This window comes from Marmota marmota, unplaced genomic scaffold (genome assembly GCF_001458135.2).
Source record: "Marmota marmota marmota unplaced genomic scaffold, marMar, whole genome shotgun sequence".
Classification (NCBI taxonomy): Eukaryota; Metazoa; Chordata; class Mammalia; order Rodentia; family Sciuridae; genus Marmota; species Marmota marmota.
The window spans coordinates 13,032,960-13,050,432 of NW_026000153.1; the positions used below are offsets into that span (position 1 = coordinate 13,032,960).

At 36.5% G+C, this 17,473-nt stretch overlaps 1 protein-coding gene across 5 annotated transcripts in view; it reads right to left on the reverse strand.

Annotated features, from left to right (window-relative positions):
* Elmo1 (engulfment and cell motility 1) overlaps positions 1–17,473 on the reverse strand; it is a 561,359-nt gene that overhangs the window by 355,203 nt on the left and 188,683 nt on the right. For all 5 annotated transcript variants that reach the window (XM_048786467.1, XM_048786466.1, XM_048786470.1 and 2 more), the window contains exons 7-8: positions 16,728–16,763; positions 6,020–6,119 (exon numbers count right to left, since the gene is read on the reverse strand). In XM_048786467.1, coding sequence (XP_048642424.1) covers positions 6,020–6,119; positions 16,728–16,763 — 136 coding nt within the window. The remainder of the gene's footprint in view (positions 1–6,019; positions 6,120–16,727; positions 16,764–17,473) is intronic.

The window sequence follows — 17,473 nt, forward strand, 5'->3', positions numbered from 1 at the left end:
TCTTATTTTTTCTATTCTAATTCTCCCCTCATTGCAGGCTCCCATCTTGTCTTCACTTGTTAAATCTGGATGTTCCCTAACCCTCCCTGGAGCCTTCCACCTGAGCACCTGTTTTGGAAGTTCCTCCACCCCAGCCTTCATCCCCTCTTTTCATACATTTGGTATTTACTCATGGGTTAATTGATTCACTCAAGTAATAAGCATTGTGTGTGCCATGCCTACACCAGGCCTACCCAGTCCTACAGATCTGGAAATGCAAGGATGACCAAGAACCACACAGTTTTTAATTTCAGAGTCTTGCAATCTAGCAGAGATAGATAAAATATCCTTTTTCTATAAAATATATTAAATGCTCGTTCTTGTCATAGAAAAGGTGACCTCCATTTGTATATTTTGACAAAGCCTCAAAATTAAGCAGTGTAACAAAAATTTCATATTCTTCTCTTTCCTTCCCTGTTATTACCCTTTCTCATGTGTCCATAATCATTAGTGATTAACATTCCCAGTTCCCTACCTTTCACCTCTGTGAATACACTTTAAATACATGCTAAATATACCTTCAGCATATATACATACCACTGTCCCATAGTATATGCAGTTCCTTCATGAGGATTAAAGTTCTATCTTCTTCAGTTCCCTCTATGTCCAAGTTTTCTAATCAATGGAAATTTACCCTCTACTTCCACAAATATCTTTTGGACAATATTTCCTTTCTCAAAACGTTCAATTGCTGCTGGGCATGGTGGCACAGGCCTATAATTCCAGCAGCTCAGGAGGCTGAGGCAGGAGGATTGTGAGTTCAAAGCCAGCCTCAGCAAAAGCAAGGCATCAAGCAATTCAGTGAGACCCTGTCTCTAAATAAAATACAAAATAAGGCTGGGGGGTGTGGCTCAGTGGTCAGGTACCCTGAGTTTAATCGCTGGTCCAAAAAAAAAAAAAGTTCAATAGTTTTTCACAAGTTTCCTGATATAAAATACAACTTTTTATAATGGTTCTTAAATTCTATAAAACCATTAACTCTCCCCTGTTCCCAACGGGCTGGTTCAATGATGACAAAATCATGTGTCATGTCATCTTTGCTTTAATTCAGGGATATTTATAACCCACATACATATTTCCCTTCCATTGGTCATTTCTACTTATTTCTTTCCCATGAAACCAATCTTTTACTTTCATAAAAACATTCTTTAAAAATTATTTCCTATGAGTTCACCTCTTCCTTAACACAGTACCAATATTAAAGCAGGGAACCTGATGAGCATTTGTAGAACACAGTGAGCTGAGTGTCTGCCTTATAGGGACAGGGTGCTCTATTCGTTAAGACTTATGTGCAATTCGGGAGTAGATACCAGTCACTTTTGAAGCTAACTTCTTTCTCTTGTCTTTGTCAGTGGTTTTAAACAGACATTTTGAAGGCCCTGTACTTTCACTGAATGTGTATTGACAACAAGATCAGGGCTGATCCAAAAGAATGTAATGATTATCTTCCTCAAGGGAACTTGAGACCTACTCACTAGTGAATGTTCAAATGAGGAAATGTACAAACATTATTATCTGTGCCAAGTTTGAAAACTATAGATCTTAGTATAACTACAGACAGTTACAAACTGTTCAGTTAATTTTCGTTTTCCTTTACCCCTCAAAATATTCATAAATATTTCCTTTGTCTTCCAATCACTCCCTGCTCCACGACTGCACTTTGGCAGACATAGCTCAGCTTCTTCTCTATGGTGCTAGGGATGGAACCCAGGCACTGCACATGTTAGGCAAGTGTTCTGAGACTGAGCTAAACCTTCAACTTGACAGCCTCTATCATAAAGAAGAACAAGTCAGAGGAGTTAGTGGTAACTATATATCTGACCTCATCATGCTGTTCATTCATTTAAAAATGCTACCTAAAAAAATCAGAGGACCATTTAGGTAACTTTTAAGAAGCTAAGCAGCATCACAGTGCATGAACCAACAGCACAATAAATACTACTTAGGGTCACTTAGAACTTGATCTCAAAATTCATGTATGTTATCAAAACCAAAAAGAACCAAGGAGGGCATGAAGGGCCACTCTCAACTTTTAAATTGGTACTATCTTAAGAGCAGAGGCTTATAAATCTCTCAAAATTTTAGGAGGCAAAAATGACTGGATTTCTTTTTTTAAAAAATGACTGCATGTTTGTCTAGGCACTGAAAATATGTGCAGGGTGAGCCAGGTCTCCTCAGAGCTCAGGCCTCCAGAGCACATTTATGAAACTTTCCTTTCTAGAGAAGGCACTGATGTTGTACTTGGCTAGGAGGAAACCAACTCATAACACAGAAAGTTCTTTTTTTTTTTTTCTTTCTTCTCCATGTCTTCCTACCCTTTCCCTAAGTAGCCAAGTCTTTAAAAGGCAACCACATTATATATTGGCATCAAGGGATTCCAAGTCTCAGAGTGTTTATGAAATGATGTTATTTATTGCAGCCACAATTTGTAAATCAGAATCCAGATCCATATGTAATGTAACAGAGAAAGAGACAGGGGCTGGCAGGGAAAAAATATTTCTCCAAAGTGGTATGAATTTGGCATTAATAGGAAGCCAACTTTGGACCATGGAAATAGGCATCTTTTGTCAGTGCATTTCCTAGTTGATTTTTGTGGAGATAAAGCTCCATTTAAAAGACAGTTGCCTGCCTACAAATCCGGGGTTGTCAGAGTGCTGAATTTGATCCAGCTAATGAATAAAAAAAAGTTAACCTCATAAAAAATTAAGTAATTTTCTGATGACAATTTTTCAAATGCATGTAAGAAATCTCTAAGTAGTAACGTAAGGGAAATATAATAACTGAGAATGAGACAAGGAGTATATTAAAATATGTTGCCTTTTAAAAAAAAATTCAATTTTTTTTTTTTAATTTAAATGGCCAAGGCTGTTGCCTTTGCTTCTTTGGATTTAATAGGATTTTTAAATCTCATTTCAATGAATGAAACCATTTTTTTTTTTAGGTACTCAGAAAACTAAATCATTGTCTTTGTCGCTGACTACTATTCATATCATTTAAAGACACACAACTTTGTCATTCATTTTTACTCATGACTGAAACTTTACTTTTAAAATATAAGGACTGGGGCTGGGGCTCAGGGGTAGAGCACTTGCCTAGCATGTGTGAGGCACTGGGTTCGATTCTCAGCACTGCATATAAATAAATAAAGTTCTATCAACAACTAAAAAGAATATTTAAAAAAATATATTAAATATAGCACCACTATATTGTCTCTCTTTTTCAAGGTCTATTGTTTTAAATGCTTTTAATTCTTCTAAGAAAATGCCATTTATTCATTTTATAGAAATGCATGAAGGTCTCCCTCAGCACCAGGTCATGAGGATAAAGTGATGAAAAAAGACAAGTTTCTCTCTCCTGGGCTCAGAGTCTGTTGTGAAAGACAGTTAAATGAACAAGAAATTCACAAAAATGGGAGAAGGCAGTGCTGGCATCAAATTACATTCTGAGATGTGAGGGGCACAGAGAGCAGTGGAAATCACAGAGAAGACCTTACTAATTAAACAAGGCTCCTGGCATGACTTTTTTGCAGTATTGGAGAAACAGCCCTGCCCTATGTGACCAAGGATGCCCCCACTCACTATGACTTCAGTCAACCCTCCAGTCACAGGGTCCTGGCATCTAACCAGGCACAGTAAGACTCAGCTGCTATGTTCTGGAAAGGGACTGCTGTGGGGAATCCAAGGAGCTCAAGTCAGTGACTACAACCTAATTCCAAGGTGTTCACATTCCAGGACATGATAGTTACATTTTAGTAATTAGAGATGAGCAAAGCCACTTGGATATAGAAAAGAAAAGCCTGCTGCAAATTCAGAAAAGTGTTAAAATTTTTGTTACTATGAAAGTCTATACAACCCAGTCAGTACCTTCAGAGTCAGGCTTGCTTCTTCAGAACTTATCTTAGAAAAACAGAATAGAACAATTTGTTTTCTGCTCTCATAATCGCAGGCCTCCGTTCCCTGCCACCAATTAAAGAATGTGCTTATAACACATTAGAATTCCTCTGGCTTTCTCATTTGTAATAATTCCTTTGCTTTTTAGGAATTATACCACTGACAAATAAAGACAGTCTTCCTTTTTTATATGTTTCCTTTTGGTTTCCTTAACTTTTCTCTTTTGGCTTCATGGATTTACGTAAGGAAAGAAGATCCAGAGGTATGTCAAGAAGGCTCTGAGTTTCCAATTACCTTTTGTCTTAAATAAATCTGCAACCCCATACAGACTTTCCATTCTCGACACCCTCATTACACAGATGAGGGGATTCCTCTTGCCTTCCATTCTAAGTGGCATCTTCCCAAAAATTTCAGTTACTTTAAATAGAAAATCAGTAACTTTCCCCAAGGAGCACCACCTCAACCATGTAATCAAAAGACGTACTGATGTCACATAACCCTGGGACAATGCACAAAGAAAAGGCACACCAATACTAATGTAAGACTGTTGTTCAAAATGCATAACCTTCCTTAGGTTGACCATAGGAGAATATTAGACAATCCAAACTGAGAGAGACATTCTACAAAGTAACTGACCAGTGCTGTTTGCAAGTGTCAAAGTCATGAATGACAAGGAAAAACCGAGGGACTGACAGACTGGAAAACACTAGGAGACATAACAGCTAAATTCTATGTGGAATCCAGGATCAAATCCTTAAACAAAGAAGAAAAACTTGTGAAATGAAATAACATAACTGTACTATCATGTAAAATGTGAGAATTTGGGAAAAGTGGATGAAGAGAATATAGAGTTCTCTTACTATTCCACACATTCTATACTATTTTTGCAACTTTTCTTTAATACTATCATTATTTCAGAATAAATGACTTAAACTTGAAGTGATCTTTATTGAACTTCATTGTGATTTTCTAGTCTTTGCACAGATTCACTAAAATTATTTTAGATAACTCTTCCCAAGAATCTATATTTTTAAAATAAATTTTTGAATTCTTAACATCTCTTTATAATTAACACAACAGTAGACAGAAAAAATGTCAATTAACTTATTTCACAAATACTATGAGAGGAAAACTTGATAATAAATACTAACCATTCAAAGTTTAATACTACATTTTAAAGAGTTACACAGTCAGCTTTGTTTGGTTTAGTTTTGGTTTTGGTTTTTGGTACTGGGGATTGAGCCCAGGGGAACTTAACCACTGAGCCACATCCCTGCCCTTAACATTTTTTTTTTTTTTTAATTTTGAGACAAGGTCTCACTAAATTGCTGAGGCTCAGCTTTGAACTTGTGATCCTCCTGCCTCAGCCTCCCCAGCTGCTTGGATTACAAGCATGCATCACCATGCCTGGCAGGACTACTTATTTTTTCTCAGAAAAATATAAACAGAATTGGAAATGTGCAGGCATGTCTTTATCATGTGTCAATTGCTGGGAACAGTAGGGGCTCTTCTGCCCTCTCTCCCCAAGCCAGGTCTACCTTGGCCCATCCCTTTATCAGATTCTTGTCAAAAAAGGAAACAGTCAAACTGGTTAATTCCTGAGACATTTATTCCCTCAGGATACAATTAGCAGGACCCTTTATCTAGGACTCCTGAGCCTGTATGCCATGCCTGTTTTCTTCTACCTCTGGTCCAAACTTAGGAATGTAGGAAATCATCAGTGTCCTTTGCTTCTTCCCTGTCCCTGGGGATGGATCACTGAAGGATAGTAGGAACCTCATTTAGGTTTTTGAAAACTTGGAGTCCTGCTTGGGGTAGTGGTAGACACGTTTATGGTCTTTAACAACGTGGCACGTTGACTTCCCTTAACTCTGGGTTCCCATATGCAGTCTCTTATAATGTCTGCAGAGACAAAATATCATTTTCACAAAGAATTTGGGTGCTCTCATCCCCACATACCTAATGCTATAAAACACCACACTCACCTGTTAACATAAGGAACCAAAAGAAACAATTATAGAATATTTTCAGAGAAAAAAATCTGTGAAAGAGGAAGCAACATAAGCCCAGGGAAGCACAGTCCACATTACCTTCTTAATAAACGCCACCGAAAATGTATCCCACGACACAATGCCATGGTCCATCAGCTCCACAAAGGCCGTCAGGGTGAAGGACAGCATGTCTCCAAAGCTGCAAAACAGAGTCATGGGCCCAGAACTGAGCACTGGGAAAGATGCAGAAAGCCTCGGGAAAGCAGAATTTTCAAAGACCCCTGGCATAAGCCGCTGGACACAGACAACTTCCTCACACACCAGTGTTGGAAAGGGGCATTCGCTCAAAGTCAGCCGGGGCTTCAGAGTTGAACAGGCCTGGCCTCACGCTGACCTCACTCTGGAGAGCTGCATCACACTGGGAAATTCACTTAACCTCTCTGAGCCTCTCTTTTCTTAGCTGAAAAGCTGGGTAGTGAGTAATAGCTATTTAACCACAAGGCTGCTTGTAGGGCACTTAATAAAGTGCACATCATATAAACATTCAGTAAATGCCAACGTGATGAAAAACTTCTCAGCAAATAAAAGATCTTTTAAGAGAGGGCAATGTGGTGCTTTTATTATCCACAGCTATCAAGGGGGAAGATTCATAATAACAGTGAAGAGTATCAGCCTTTGGAAAGGATCCAAGAGCCTGCACTTACCTCTGTGTGTGTACTCAGATACAGTATGTGTCTAAGTAAAAATGGCTTACTTTGATGTTATACTGGCCAGCACTCCATCTTAAGCCAGTGGGTTTTATGTAGTAGCTATGGAGACAACAACCCCATGTGAGGGCTTTGCTGACCCTAAACTTACTGTGATTCAGAAGCTGTAGATAGAGTCTAATGTGTGATTTAGAAATCAGAGAAAGATTAGGAGGTGCTATGGCTTGAACTAATGTCTCCCAAAAGTCCACGTGTTAAAGGCTTGATCTCCAGCTTGGCATTTTTGGAAGGTGGTGGAAATTTTAAGGTCTTCAGGTCTCTGGGGACATGCCCTTGAAGAGCACTGTTGGGCCCCTAGTCTCTTTCTTTTTTACTTTCTGGCCATGAGATGAATGTTTTGGCTCCATCAGAAGCTTCTGCCATGATGTGCTGCCTCTCCCAAAGCCATAGGGCCAATCAGTCATGGACTGAAACCTCTAAAACCATGAACCAAAATCGACCTTCTTTGTTTATAAGTTGTTCATCTCAGGTATTTGTTACAGTAATGGAAACTAACACAGACAGGCTCAGGTAAAAGCACTTTCTTTCTTTCTTTTTTTTTTTTGTTTTGGAGATTGAGCCCAGAGGTGCTTTTACCACTGAGCCATCTCCCCAGCCCTTTTAATTTTGTATTTTGAGAGGGGGTCTCACTAAATTGCTTAGGGGCTTGCTAAGTTGCTGAGGTTGGCTTTGAACTTGTGATCCTCCTGCCTCAGCCTCTATAGCCACTGGGATTATAGTTATGGACCACCATGCCTGGTTAAAAGCACCATCTTTCTATGATAGTTCTATCTGGAGCACTTGGCAGACAATATTCTGGTTACTAGTGCTTTCCAAAGATATTTTGACAGACATTTATATACTCAGAATCCTTTACAGATAATCACTTTTACCATGAATGATCAAGATCACAAATATTAATTCAAAATTCTCAAAATTAATTCATTCTCTCTCTCTCTCTCTCTCTCTCTCTCTTCCCCCCCCCCCCAAGGACATAAAATCATGCCAATCAGGATTATTGCACTATTTTATATGGTTGATTTTTTAAAAAACAAAAGTTAGTCATGTATTTAACTTATAGGCCATTATTTCTACCTTACGAAATCTCCTAACAAATTTAGATAGAATCTTCCCACTTATTTTCAATTAATGAAATAGAAAACAGGTTCACATTTCTTTTAAAACAGCTTCTCAATTTCCCTTCCTGTTATTGTTCTACTTAGTCCAGTCTTAAAAACAACCTTTTAAATTCTGCCTCACCTTAGAAGTTGTGATGCTAAAAGAAGCCTATAGAAAGGGAAGTCTCCCTTTAAGGAAGAACTATCATGCTAGGCCGCTGAGACCAGAGGGGAAGAGACTCACTAGACGGAAATGGCTGAGGGAGTGGTGTCTGAGGTTCCCCTCCAGCTCTAAGTGGGCAAGTTATCCACCATCCCAGACTTCGTTTCCTCATTGATTAAAAACACGGATGAGGATGATGGTAGCAATGGTGGTATCCCACTCGGAGACCACTGAAGAAAGAAAATGAGCTAATATACTAAAATCCCTTCTAACAGCATGTGGCAAATAGCAAGCAGCATGTGAGTGCTAGCTATTAGCACTATAACAAAAGTAGCATTTTAAAAGGTGAATGACGTCCATAATGTTCATTCATTTTGCCGTCATTGTGCAAAGAATTCTCTGTTCTTAGAACCAGGAGGGAAAATGCAAGAAAAGCCAAACCATTCAGGCCACTTGGAAAAGCACCTCTAGCCTTTCAAAGCGGCACACAGCCAGGCCCAGTCCTACAGGTGCCCCTAGGTGGCATCAGAGGCTCATGCCTCATAAAGAAAATCCAATGTAGAAAAACTTACTGGAAGGAGAGAACATAAAATTAGAAAGATGGGAGGAAAATGAGTTTAACAGGTTAACAAGAAAGGTTAAATAAAATTTCTAGAATAACTCTCCTTATAGACAATGAGTCACTAGAAGATCCACGTCTCAGATTGCAAAAGAAGAAAACTGCTTCAGGAAAATAAGAGCCAAGCAGTAAATACAACTAGTAAGATTTATTAATAGACTAGGTAAACATTAGTATTACTGTGAAAAAGTTATGACATAATAATATGTAATACTGTTATTAGCAATATGAGCAAACATTTTATTTATTTACTTAAAAACAGAAAAATAGTCACCATATAATAACCAATAATTAGCATTTGCTTTTTTCTGGGATGGTTAAAGATCGTCTCATAAACATGCCAGGAGATGACGGCATCCAGGGCCTGCACCCAGGGCTATGAAAATTCCTGCCTCAATGATGTTAATAACAGAGCCAGCCATGGAACAGGCCATGGCAGAGGAATACACAGATTGTTGGAATCAATCTCCTTTTCACAGTCCTAGTCAGCAACCTGAGACTGAATGCAGATGGCATTAGTCTTGAAGTCAGTCTTCATCAGCTGCTTTAAAAGCAAAAGATAAGTTATATACATGCCCTCTATAATCTTAAGGTAAAATGACTCGGCTCCCTATTTACCTACTGAATAGAACTCTAATCCAAATGGTGCTAGTAACATCTGGGAATAATTGATCTCCCCTAAAGTGCTCCAGAACTCTATCTACAGACTCCTCATACAATCTGCAAGAACCCTGGAAAAAATGATGGAGAGCAGGAGAAAGAATACCAGTTGGTTTCCAAATCTCCTAGTTGATTTGGGGCCTAGGACTACAATCTCTATAGCTCTCCAAGAAGTGAAGCAGCATTTCTGAGAGGGTTTTTCTGTGCTCTTCATTTATCCTTGGGTGTGAATGACTGACAAGTGAAAGAAGAGCTTCTTCACACCACACAACAATCAAGGTGTTCACAGGAAGTATCATTTTCTCTATTTAATAACATGATCTGTAGGTAGATACATAGAATGAACCCTATAATCTATTATATATTAAATATAAATAATATTGTAATAATGTATATCATATTAACAAAATATTTAACACATCGGCAATATACTCATTATATAAAAGACTATATACATATATTCTATATATGACATATATAATTCATTAAGACTGATTGATTGAGTAGCATAGTATATTTCTACAAAGAGGAACTTTTTCAAAATTAAACCTCAAGCCTTCAGTTGCAAGGAATGCCATGCTAAAATTTTATTACATTGCAAATAAAAGGACCTATTTTAAGTGAGATGGCTATAAAAGCTCTTATTAAACCCTGACATCAGTGTTTATTTCCACTCCTTAGGGGAGTAATTCAGACTCCAAAGAGGGAAGGCAGGAGCTAAGATTCTACCTTTGAAATCAATGCTGAGTGCACAGTATCAAGCCTTAAAGGAATTACAAATATAAAGCAACCACATGGCACATTAGGAACATTTTAAATTTTATTTGGTTTATTTGTTTTTGATAAAGTGTGAGGCTAAAGATTCTGCAGTACCGACTGCCACGAATTAAGCCGTCTGCAAACTTTACACGCTGGTCGACAGTCACTGTCACAGCCAACACACCATGTGTGCTGGAATGATTCAAATAAATGTTTCTCATCAACTTAGTAGAGATCATCTCTATTCCAACAAAATCCAGCCGATCTCAAAACAAGCATGTAAATTTATGTTGCTAATTTTATAAGAGAATTATGCTTCCAAATGTTTCTACGCGGTGGCATGTTCAATATAGAACTGGAGCAACTTGTAAAGCTATCAATAAATCATACTGAATAAAGATCCTTAATTGCCAAAGTTAATAGTTAATAGCTATAGCTCTGCCCTGCCCTTTGAGTTTTTTCATTATTTTCTACTGATGGGGGAGGGGTGGTGATGGTAAAATTTACACATAAAACTATTTAGATACCTCCTTAGCCTTCAGAATCATAGTAAACATTAATGGATCCTTTTTTAAAGATCAAAGTGGACTCTACTCTATATCATTGATTTTGATTTGCCTCTCCTCTTGTATTGATATCATTCTCCTTTGACAACAGATGATAGCAAGACTTGAAGTCAGTTAAGGAAAGATTCCAAGTTTGTTTTTTGGATTGTTTGGGCTATTGTAGGCTCTATGGATTTCCAATTAAATTTTAGGTTTGGCTTTCTTTTTTACAAAAAAAAATGACTGATGTTGCACTGAACCTATAGATTCACTTAGGAAGAATCGCTCTCTTAAATATTATCTTTCAATCCATAAAATGATATGTCTCTCCACTTACTAAGGCCTCTAATTTCTCTACACAATATATTTATTTTTCAGTGGACTGCATGTCTCTTGTTGAATCTGTTCATAAGAATTTGATGACTTTTGATCATCAAAATGATCTTTGATGCTTTATAAATGGAATTTTTTAAATTTCATTTTCCAGTTTGGGGCAGTTAATATACAAAAATACATGGATTTTTATACAGTGATGTTGTATCCTGAGACCTTGTTAAATTCAACCATTAGAACTAGCAGTCTCTTTGTAGAGTTCTTAAGATTTTCTATGTATATAATCATGTCTTGTGAATACAGATGTCTTTACATCTTTCTTCTGAAATTTTTTCTCCTTCCTTGTTATTATATTACTTCTTTCTTGATTATTGCAATAGGTAGGAACCGTAGTATAATGTTGAAGAGAAGTGAAGAAAGTAAACATATCTGCCTTACTCCTGATCTTTATGTGTAGGAAAAATTCAGTGTATCAGCATTAAGTCTGATGCTCTTAAGTGGGCTTTTTCAGGTTGAGGAAGTTCCATTTATTCTTAGCTTGCTGAGAACCTTTATTATGAAAGGATGTTAGATTTTATGAAATGCTTTTTCTCTAATAAGAGTTTATTTGTTTTTTGATAAAGTGTGAGGCTAAAGATTCTGCCGTACCGACTGCCACGAATTAAGCCATTTATTTTTCTCCTTCATTTTTTCTTAAAGCTGAATTATACTGATTGCTTTTCTAATATTAAACCATTTCTGATAGAAATCCTTATTGATCATGATGGGTTATAACTTTATATTTGCTTGGTTATGCTTGTTAATATGTTGCTGGGGATTTGTGTACCTCTGTTCACTGGGGACACTGGTCTATAAATTTTTATTACCTCTATTGTCACTGTCAAGTGTTGGTACCAGAGTGATAGATACAGGCTGCCGAAAGTGATTGGAAAGTGTCCCTCCCTCCTTTATGTTCTGAAAGCATAAGTGTAGATTTGATATTTCTTCTACAAAAATCGGATAGAATTCACCACTGGAACCAGTTTTCATTGCAGGGAAGGCTTTTAATAATGAATTCCATTTCTTTCATAGCTATGGGCACTCAGATTTTCTATTTCATCAGGAGTCAGTTTTTGTTGTGTCAGTATTAGTCCTCTGAGAAGTGAACCCCTCCAGTTCACTAGGAGACTGGGTAATACCTGTGAAACCTCAAGGAGAAGAAAGCACGATTAGATGAGGCAGATCTGATGTCTGTGAGAAGAACAGGGAAGGGAAGTTGATGCAGATCTGGTAAAGTCTCAGTTAACTAGTAGGGAACTCCAAAACAAACATTGCCTTTTGGAGGAGTCCCACAGTGAGCAGAAATGGCCAGAGTCTGGGACCTTCACCATGCTGACCCACTGGAGACTGCCTGACAAGGGTTCAGTCTTGACTTAAAAGCTGCCATGGATCTTGCATGTGCTCTAGCTGGAAGCTACTAGCTAACTGCTTTCCTGGTGGTTGAGCCAATAAGATCTTTCATGAAGAGAGTTCAAAGCATCTGTTTCCATAGTTTAGTAACTTCTGTTTCCCAAAGCCTTTGTCCATTTCATCTAAAAATTAAAATTTTCTGGCATAAAGTTATTCACAATAACATTTTTTTTTTTTTTTTTTTGCTGCTAATGTCAGTAGGATCTGTAGTGCTATACCTCTCTTATTCCTAGTGTTGATATCTGGATTTCTTTTTTTTTTCTTTCCCCTAAAAAAGTTTGCAAAGTAACTCGGTTTTGACTTTTAATTTTCTCTACTATTTGTTTCTTTTCTATTTCACTGATCGCATCTATTTTTATTCTTTTTTTTTACTTACTTAGTTCACATTCTTTCCCTGGCTTCCTAAGCTGAAATTTAGACCACTGATTTTTTAAATCTTTATTCTTCTCCAATATAAGCTTTTAAGCCAATAATTTCCCTCAAACCACTGATTTAGATTCATCACAAATTCTGGTGTATGTTTTTATTTTCAACACTATCCAGTTAAAAATATTTGGTAATTTCAACTACGTTGTTCCTTGATTCTCAGGTAATGATGCCAAACATCTGGGAATTTTCAGCTATATGATTGTTACTGATTTCTAATATAATTTCCTTGTGATCCAAGAACATGACTTTTATATAGTTGCAATCATTTGTAAATTGATGGTCAAGCATATGATCTTTTTGCCAGAGCCTTCAAAAGAATATATATTTTTGCTATTGTTGGGTATGATGCTCTATAAATGGCAATGAAGACCTTCAACAGTATTAATCAGATCTTCTATACCCTTATTGATTTCGCGTAATTTTCCTATCAGTTGAGAGACAGTGGTATTAAAATATTCAACTAGGATGATGGGTTTGTCCATTTTCCTTTTTGACGATCAGATCCTGTTTTGTGTATTTTGAATCCTTATTATTAGGTGCGCATGAATTTAACATTTTCGTTTTCCTAATGAATTGACCAATTTTTATTATGTATACCACTCTATCTCTGATAACAAGTTATCTTTAAATCTTATTCTACCTGATATTAATAAAACTACTTAACTTTGTTATTAGCACTTGCATGATATGTTTTTCCATTTTTTTTTAATTTTCAAGCCACAAGACATGTGTCTATGTGTCCATGTAAGCAGCATACAGCTGAGATCATGCATTTTGTTTTCTGTGGGTGTTTTTTTGCCGAGGGGCAAGGGGGTCTGACAAGCTAACCCTTTTAACTAATGTGCTTAGTCCTCTTACGTTTATGTATTGATGTGATTACATTTAAGCCAATCGATTTGTTATTCATTTTTTATCTTTCCTAACTATGTCTTGTGCGCTAGTTCTCTTTTCCTACCTTCATCTGGGCTAATTAAATATTTTTAAACTGGTCTCTTTTATATCCACATCCTTTGTGCTACTTTTGTCATGTATTTTACAACTCCACACATTATAAACCCTGTTAATAAACATCACTGTAACTTGAGTTTTATATGTTATGTGTCTTTTAAAGAAGTCTAAGAAAAAGAAAGAAAAGTGTGCTTTGTCTTTTATATTTATCCACTCATTTACAGTTTCCAGGTTTCTTCTAATAGAAGAAACTCTGCTAATACAACTCTTCTAATAGAACCTGATTTCTAGGTAGTATCAAGTCCATTCAGTCTGAAAAACTTGCTTCATACCTCTTGCAGTATAGATCTGCTGACAATGAACTGTCTTCATTTTCCTTCATCTAAAAGTGTTTTTAGTTCACCATTATTTCCAGAGAGAGTTTTTCTAGTTACAGAATTCTGGCTGACAAGCTCTTTTTTCTTTTTTTCAGCATTGATTGTTAAGAGGTCCTTCTAGCCTCCATTATTTCTAGTAAAAAGTCAGCCTTTATTCTTGTTTTCAAACTTATGTTATTATTTTCATTAATAATTTTTTTCTCTGACTGCTTTCATTTTATCTTTGGAATTCAAAAGTTTGACTATTATCTTTTGAGGTAGAGTTTCCTTTGTATTTATCCCTCTTGGGGGTGCACAGAGCTCCTTAGATCTGTTAATTTACGAATTTCAGCAAACTAAATTGTTTTTATATAATTGTTTCCTCAAATATTTTTCTTCCCACTCTCATTCCTCTCCTGTTGGGACTTCAATTAATTATATTTTAGGTCACTTCTTGTTATCTCATAGGTCAAATATTCACTATTTATTTTATCTATTTTCTCAGATATGTATACTAATATATCTTCAAGGTTACTGACTCTTTTTCTGCCACCTTCAATCTTTATATAATGAATTTTTCATTCTAACTCTTTTACTTTCCAGTTTTAAAGTTTACATTTGCTTATTTTTATGTTTTCTGTTTCTGTGATGTTTTAATAACCTTAGTCTCCGTTAAGGTTTCCCAAATGTGCATTCATTATACAGACACTTTTCTTTGGTCTTTTAACATATTTTTAAAAGTTGTTTTAAAATTTTCATCTGCTAAATCCAACACCTAATGTTGGAGTTCCTACAGTCAATTTCTATTATCTGCCTTTTTCATTTTCTTTAACTGTGAGTCATCCTTTCCTATTTCTTTGTATACATAGTAAATTTTTTATTGTATACTGCGTATTGTGGATAAAACATTGTCAAGGCTCAGAATTCAGTTTCATTCCTCTAAAAAGAGTGTTGATTTTGTTCTAGCAAGAGGTTACTCAAACTCCAAATTGTGCGGTGAAAGACTCACATCTCTGTTCAATTCTTTAAGTTTCTAGTCATTCTTTTTACGGGGCCCTCTGGGTTTCCACAGATATATGTGCATTCATGTTTCCATAATCAGTAATATATCTTAGCAGAATTTATATGTAGATGTTTGGTTTTACACAATAAGAGCTTCCTTTCTTTCATGGATTCTCTTTACTGATCAAGCTACTCTTCCGGTTCCAAACTAGTCATTCACCAATGCCAGGGATTTCTGCCACCCCATGCTACATGGATGAGCAGATGATCTGGGGCAAAAAGCAGCAAACACACAAATCCCATTCAAGGCCCAAGGGATGCCTTCCTTCTACTTTTTGCCTTGTTATCTGGTGCCTTCAAATGGTTGTTTTTAGATGTTCTGTCCACAATATTTAGCCATGATATAATATCTGTATTTGTGTTCATCTGATTCTCTGATCATTGATTTCTGTCCATGACTGATAAATGGATCACAAACTGTTCAGCACCCCTACATACCAGTCAACTAAAACTATTGGCTGGCAAATTTTTAAGAAATTATTTCAGCTTTAGATCCCCAAATGCCTCTACATTAGCAAATTATATGAGGTTGATGGAGAGAAAAAAAGACTTTCATCCTACCGCTACCATCTGATTTTAACCACTGCATTAAGGAAAGAATGCTAATTTGTACTATGTGGTGGATATAAGGGTGGGTAAGAAGCAGTGGGTGTAACATTGAGATTATGACCAAGATAAATGCTCATAAAAGTGTTTTCTACTGCCTTTACCATTAAGTGTTTCTACTATATTAAAAATGTATGCCAAAATAAAATTTAAGCTTTACCCTAGAAATGCAATATTGCTTTCTACTTTATTAGAATTTAATAAACACAAGAGTTCCTGTAACTAATCCTCTTTCTACGTGGGAAGAGTGGGGGGAAGGTGAACCCCCTGAGCTCAGTATCACACTAGAGCACATTGAAGGTGCTAAGGATTTTGTCTGAGGGCTTGAGAAATAAGGTCCACATTTGAGGTGCTGTTCAGTGTTCCTTCTCAAATTGAAATTATCTTGAAATTTCTCAAATTGAAATTAACACTTGGGTTCCAGGAAAATCTGTTCAGCCTACTTAATAGAGTTTGTTAGATCCTATTTGGACTCACCTTGATTAGAGAGTAAGAAAGCCACTCGAGGGGGAAGATTCAGATCTCCAGACACAATTTGCAGGCATTCCACTTAAGACATCGATAATCGAGCACTTTCTCAGACCCAGAGCAAATAATTTTCATTCCACAGATCAGCCCTGAATATTTTTTTAATGTGAATCTTTTTCTTTCTGAGCCATTGAAAAAAAAATCAAAGACTTTTAACTTTGAACATCACATAGGCCACAAAAAAAGAAAGTTTTGTTTAAAGTAATGCATAAAATTATGCTCAGTATTGCTCCAGGAGAAGGAGAGCAATCTTGATGTGATCATTTAGTGGTTCTAAACCTAAAATGCCCTTTCTACTACAAAGGCAAACGAGAAGGAAAATAAATTTTTAAAGAACCTGTTTATAAGAACATCAAACAGAAAGAAAAAAAAATCATTTACTCAAAATATCTAGCTGCATAGTTATGAAGTTAGGGGACAGGGCTTAATTATACAAAGAAAAAGGAAGTATAAAATTATCAGTATGAATTGATTATATATTCTTACCAAGGCTTCATAATCTTCTGCAATTTCTGGTATCGGCTGCAAAATTTAAAAACAACCATGTGAGAAGCATGTTTGAAAGCCATGATTTTTACACAAATAATACATATTAAAGAAAACTCAAGATTATCTGGGCATGGTAGTGTGTGTTTGTAATTCCAGTGACTCTGAAGGCTGAGGCAGAAGGATGGCAAGTTCTAGGCCAGCCTCAGTAACTTTGAGAGACCCAAAATAAAAAGGGCTGGGGATTTGGCTCAACAGCAGAATGCCTTTGGGTTAGATCCTTAGTACTGAGAGAAGAGAGAGAGACAGAGAGAGAGAGAGAGAGAGAGAAGAAAACTACACATCAGATATAGGACAGAGAATCTATTGCCAAGTAAAGCCATTTTATCCATTTTAAAATATTCAAAATAATAAATTAGTATTCTTTAATGAAAAGAGGCAGTCAAAACTACTCTCAAAACTCACTTTATTGAGGTATTGCTAAAGACAATGAGAACACTCTCTTTGGATTAGAATGGATCTGTTCAATGATGGTGGAACCCTAAGGGATAAGAATGCCTACATTTGCAATGAAAAAAGTTAAGCCCAAAAGTACTGGACTATAAGGAAACAATTTATTATCCTTCATGGTAAAATATCCACTAATTGTACTTTTTCTTCAAAATGTGTGCTTCTTCTGAGGGAAGACACTAGAATTTCTGTGATGAGAAATTGTGTCAGACACTAAGATCAGAACTCTGGGAAGA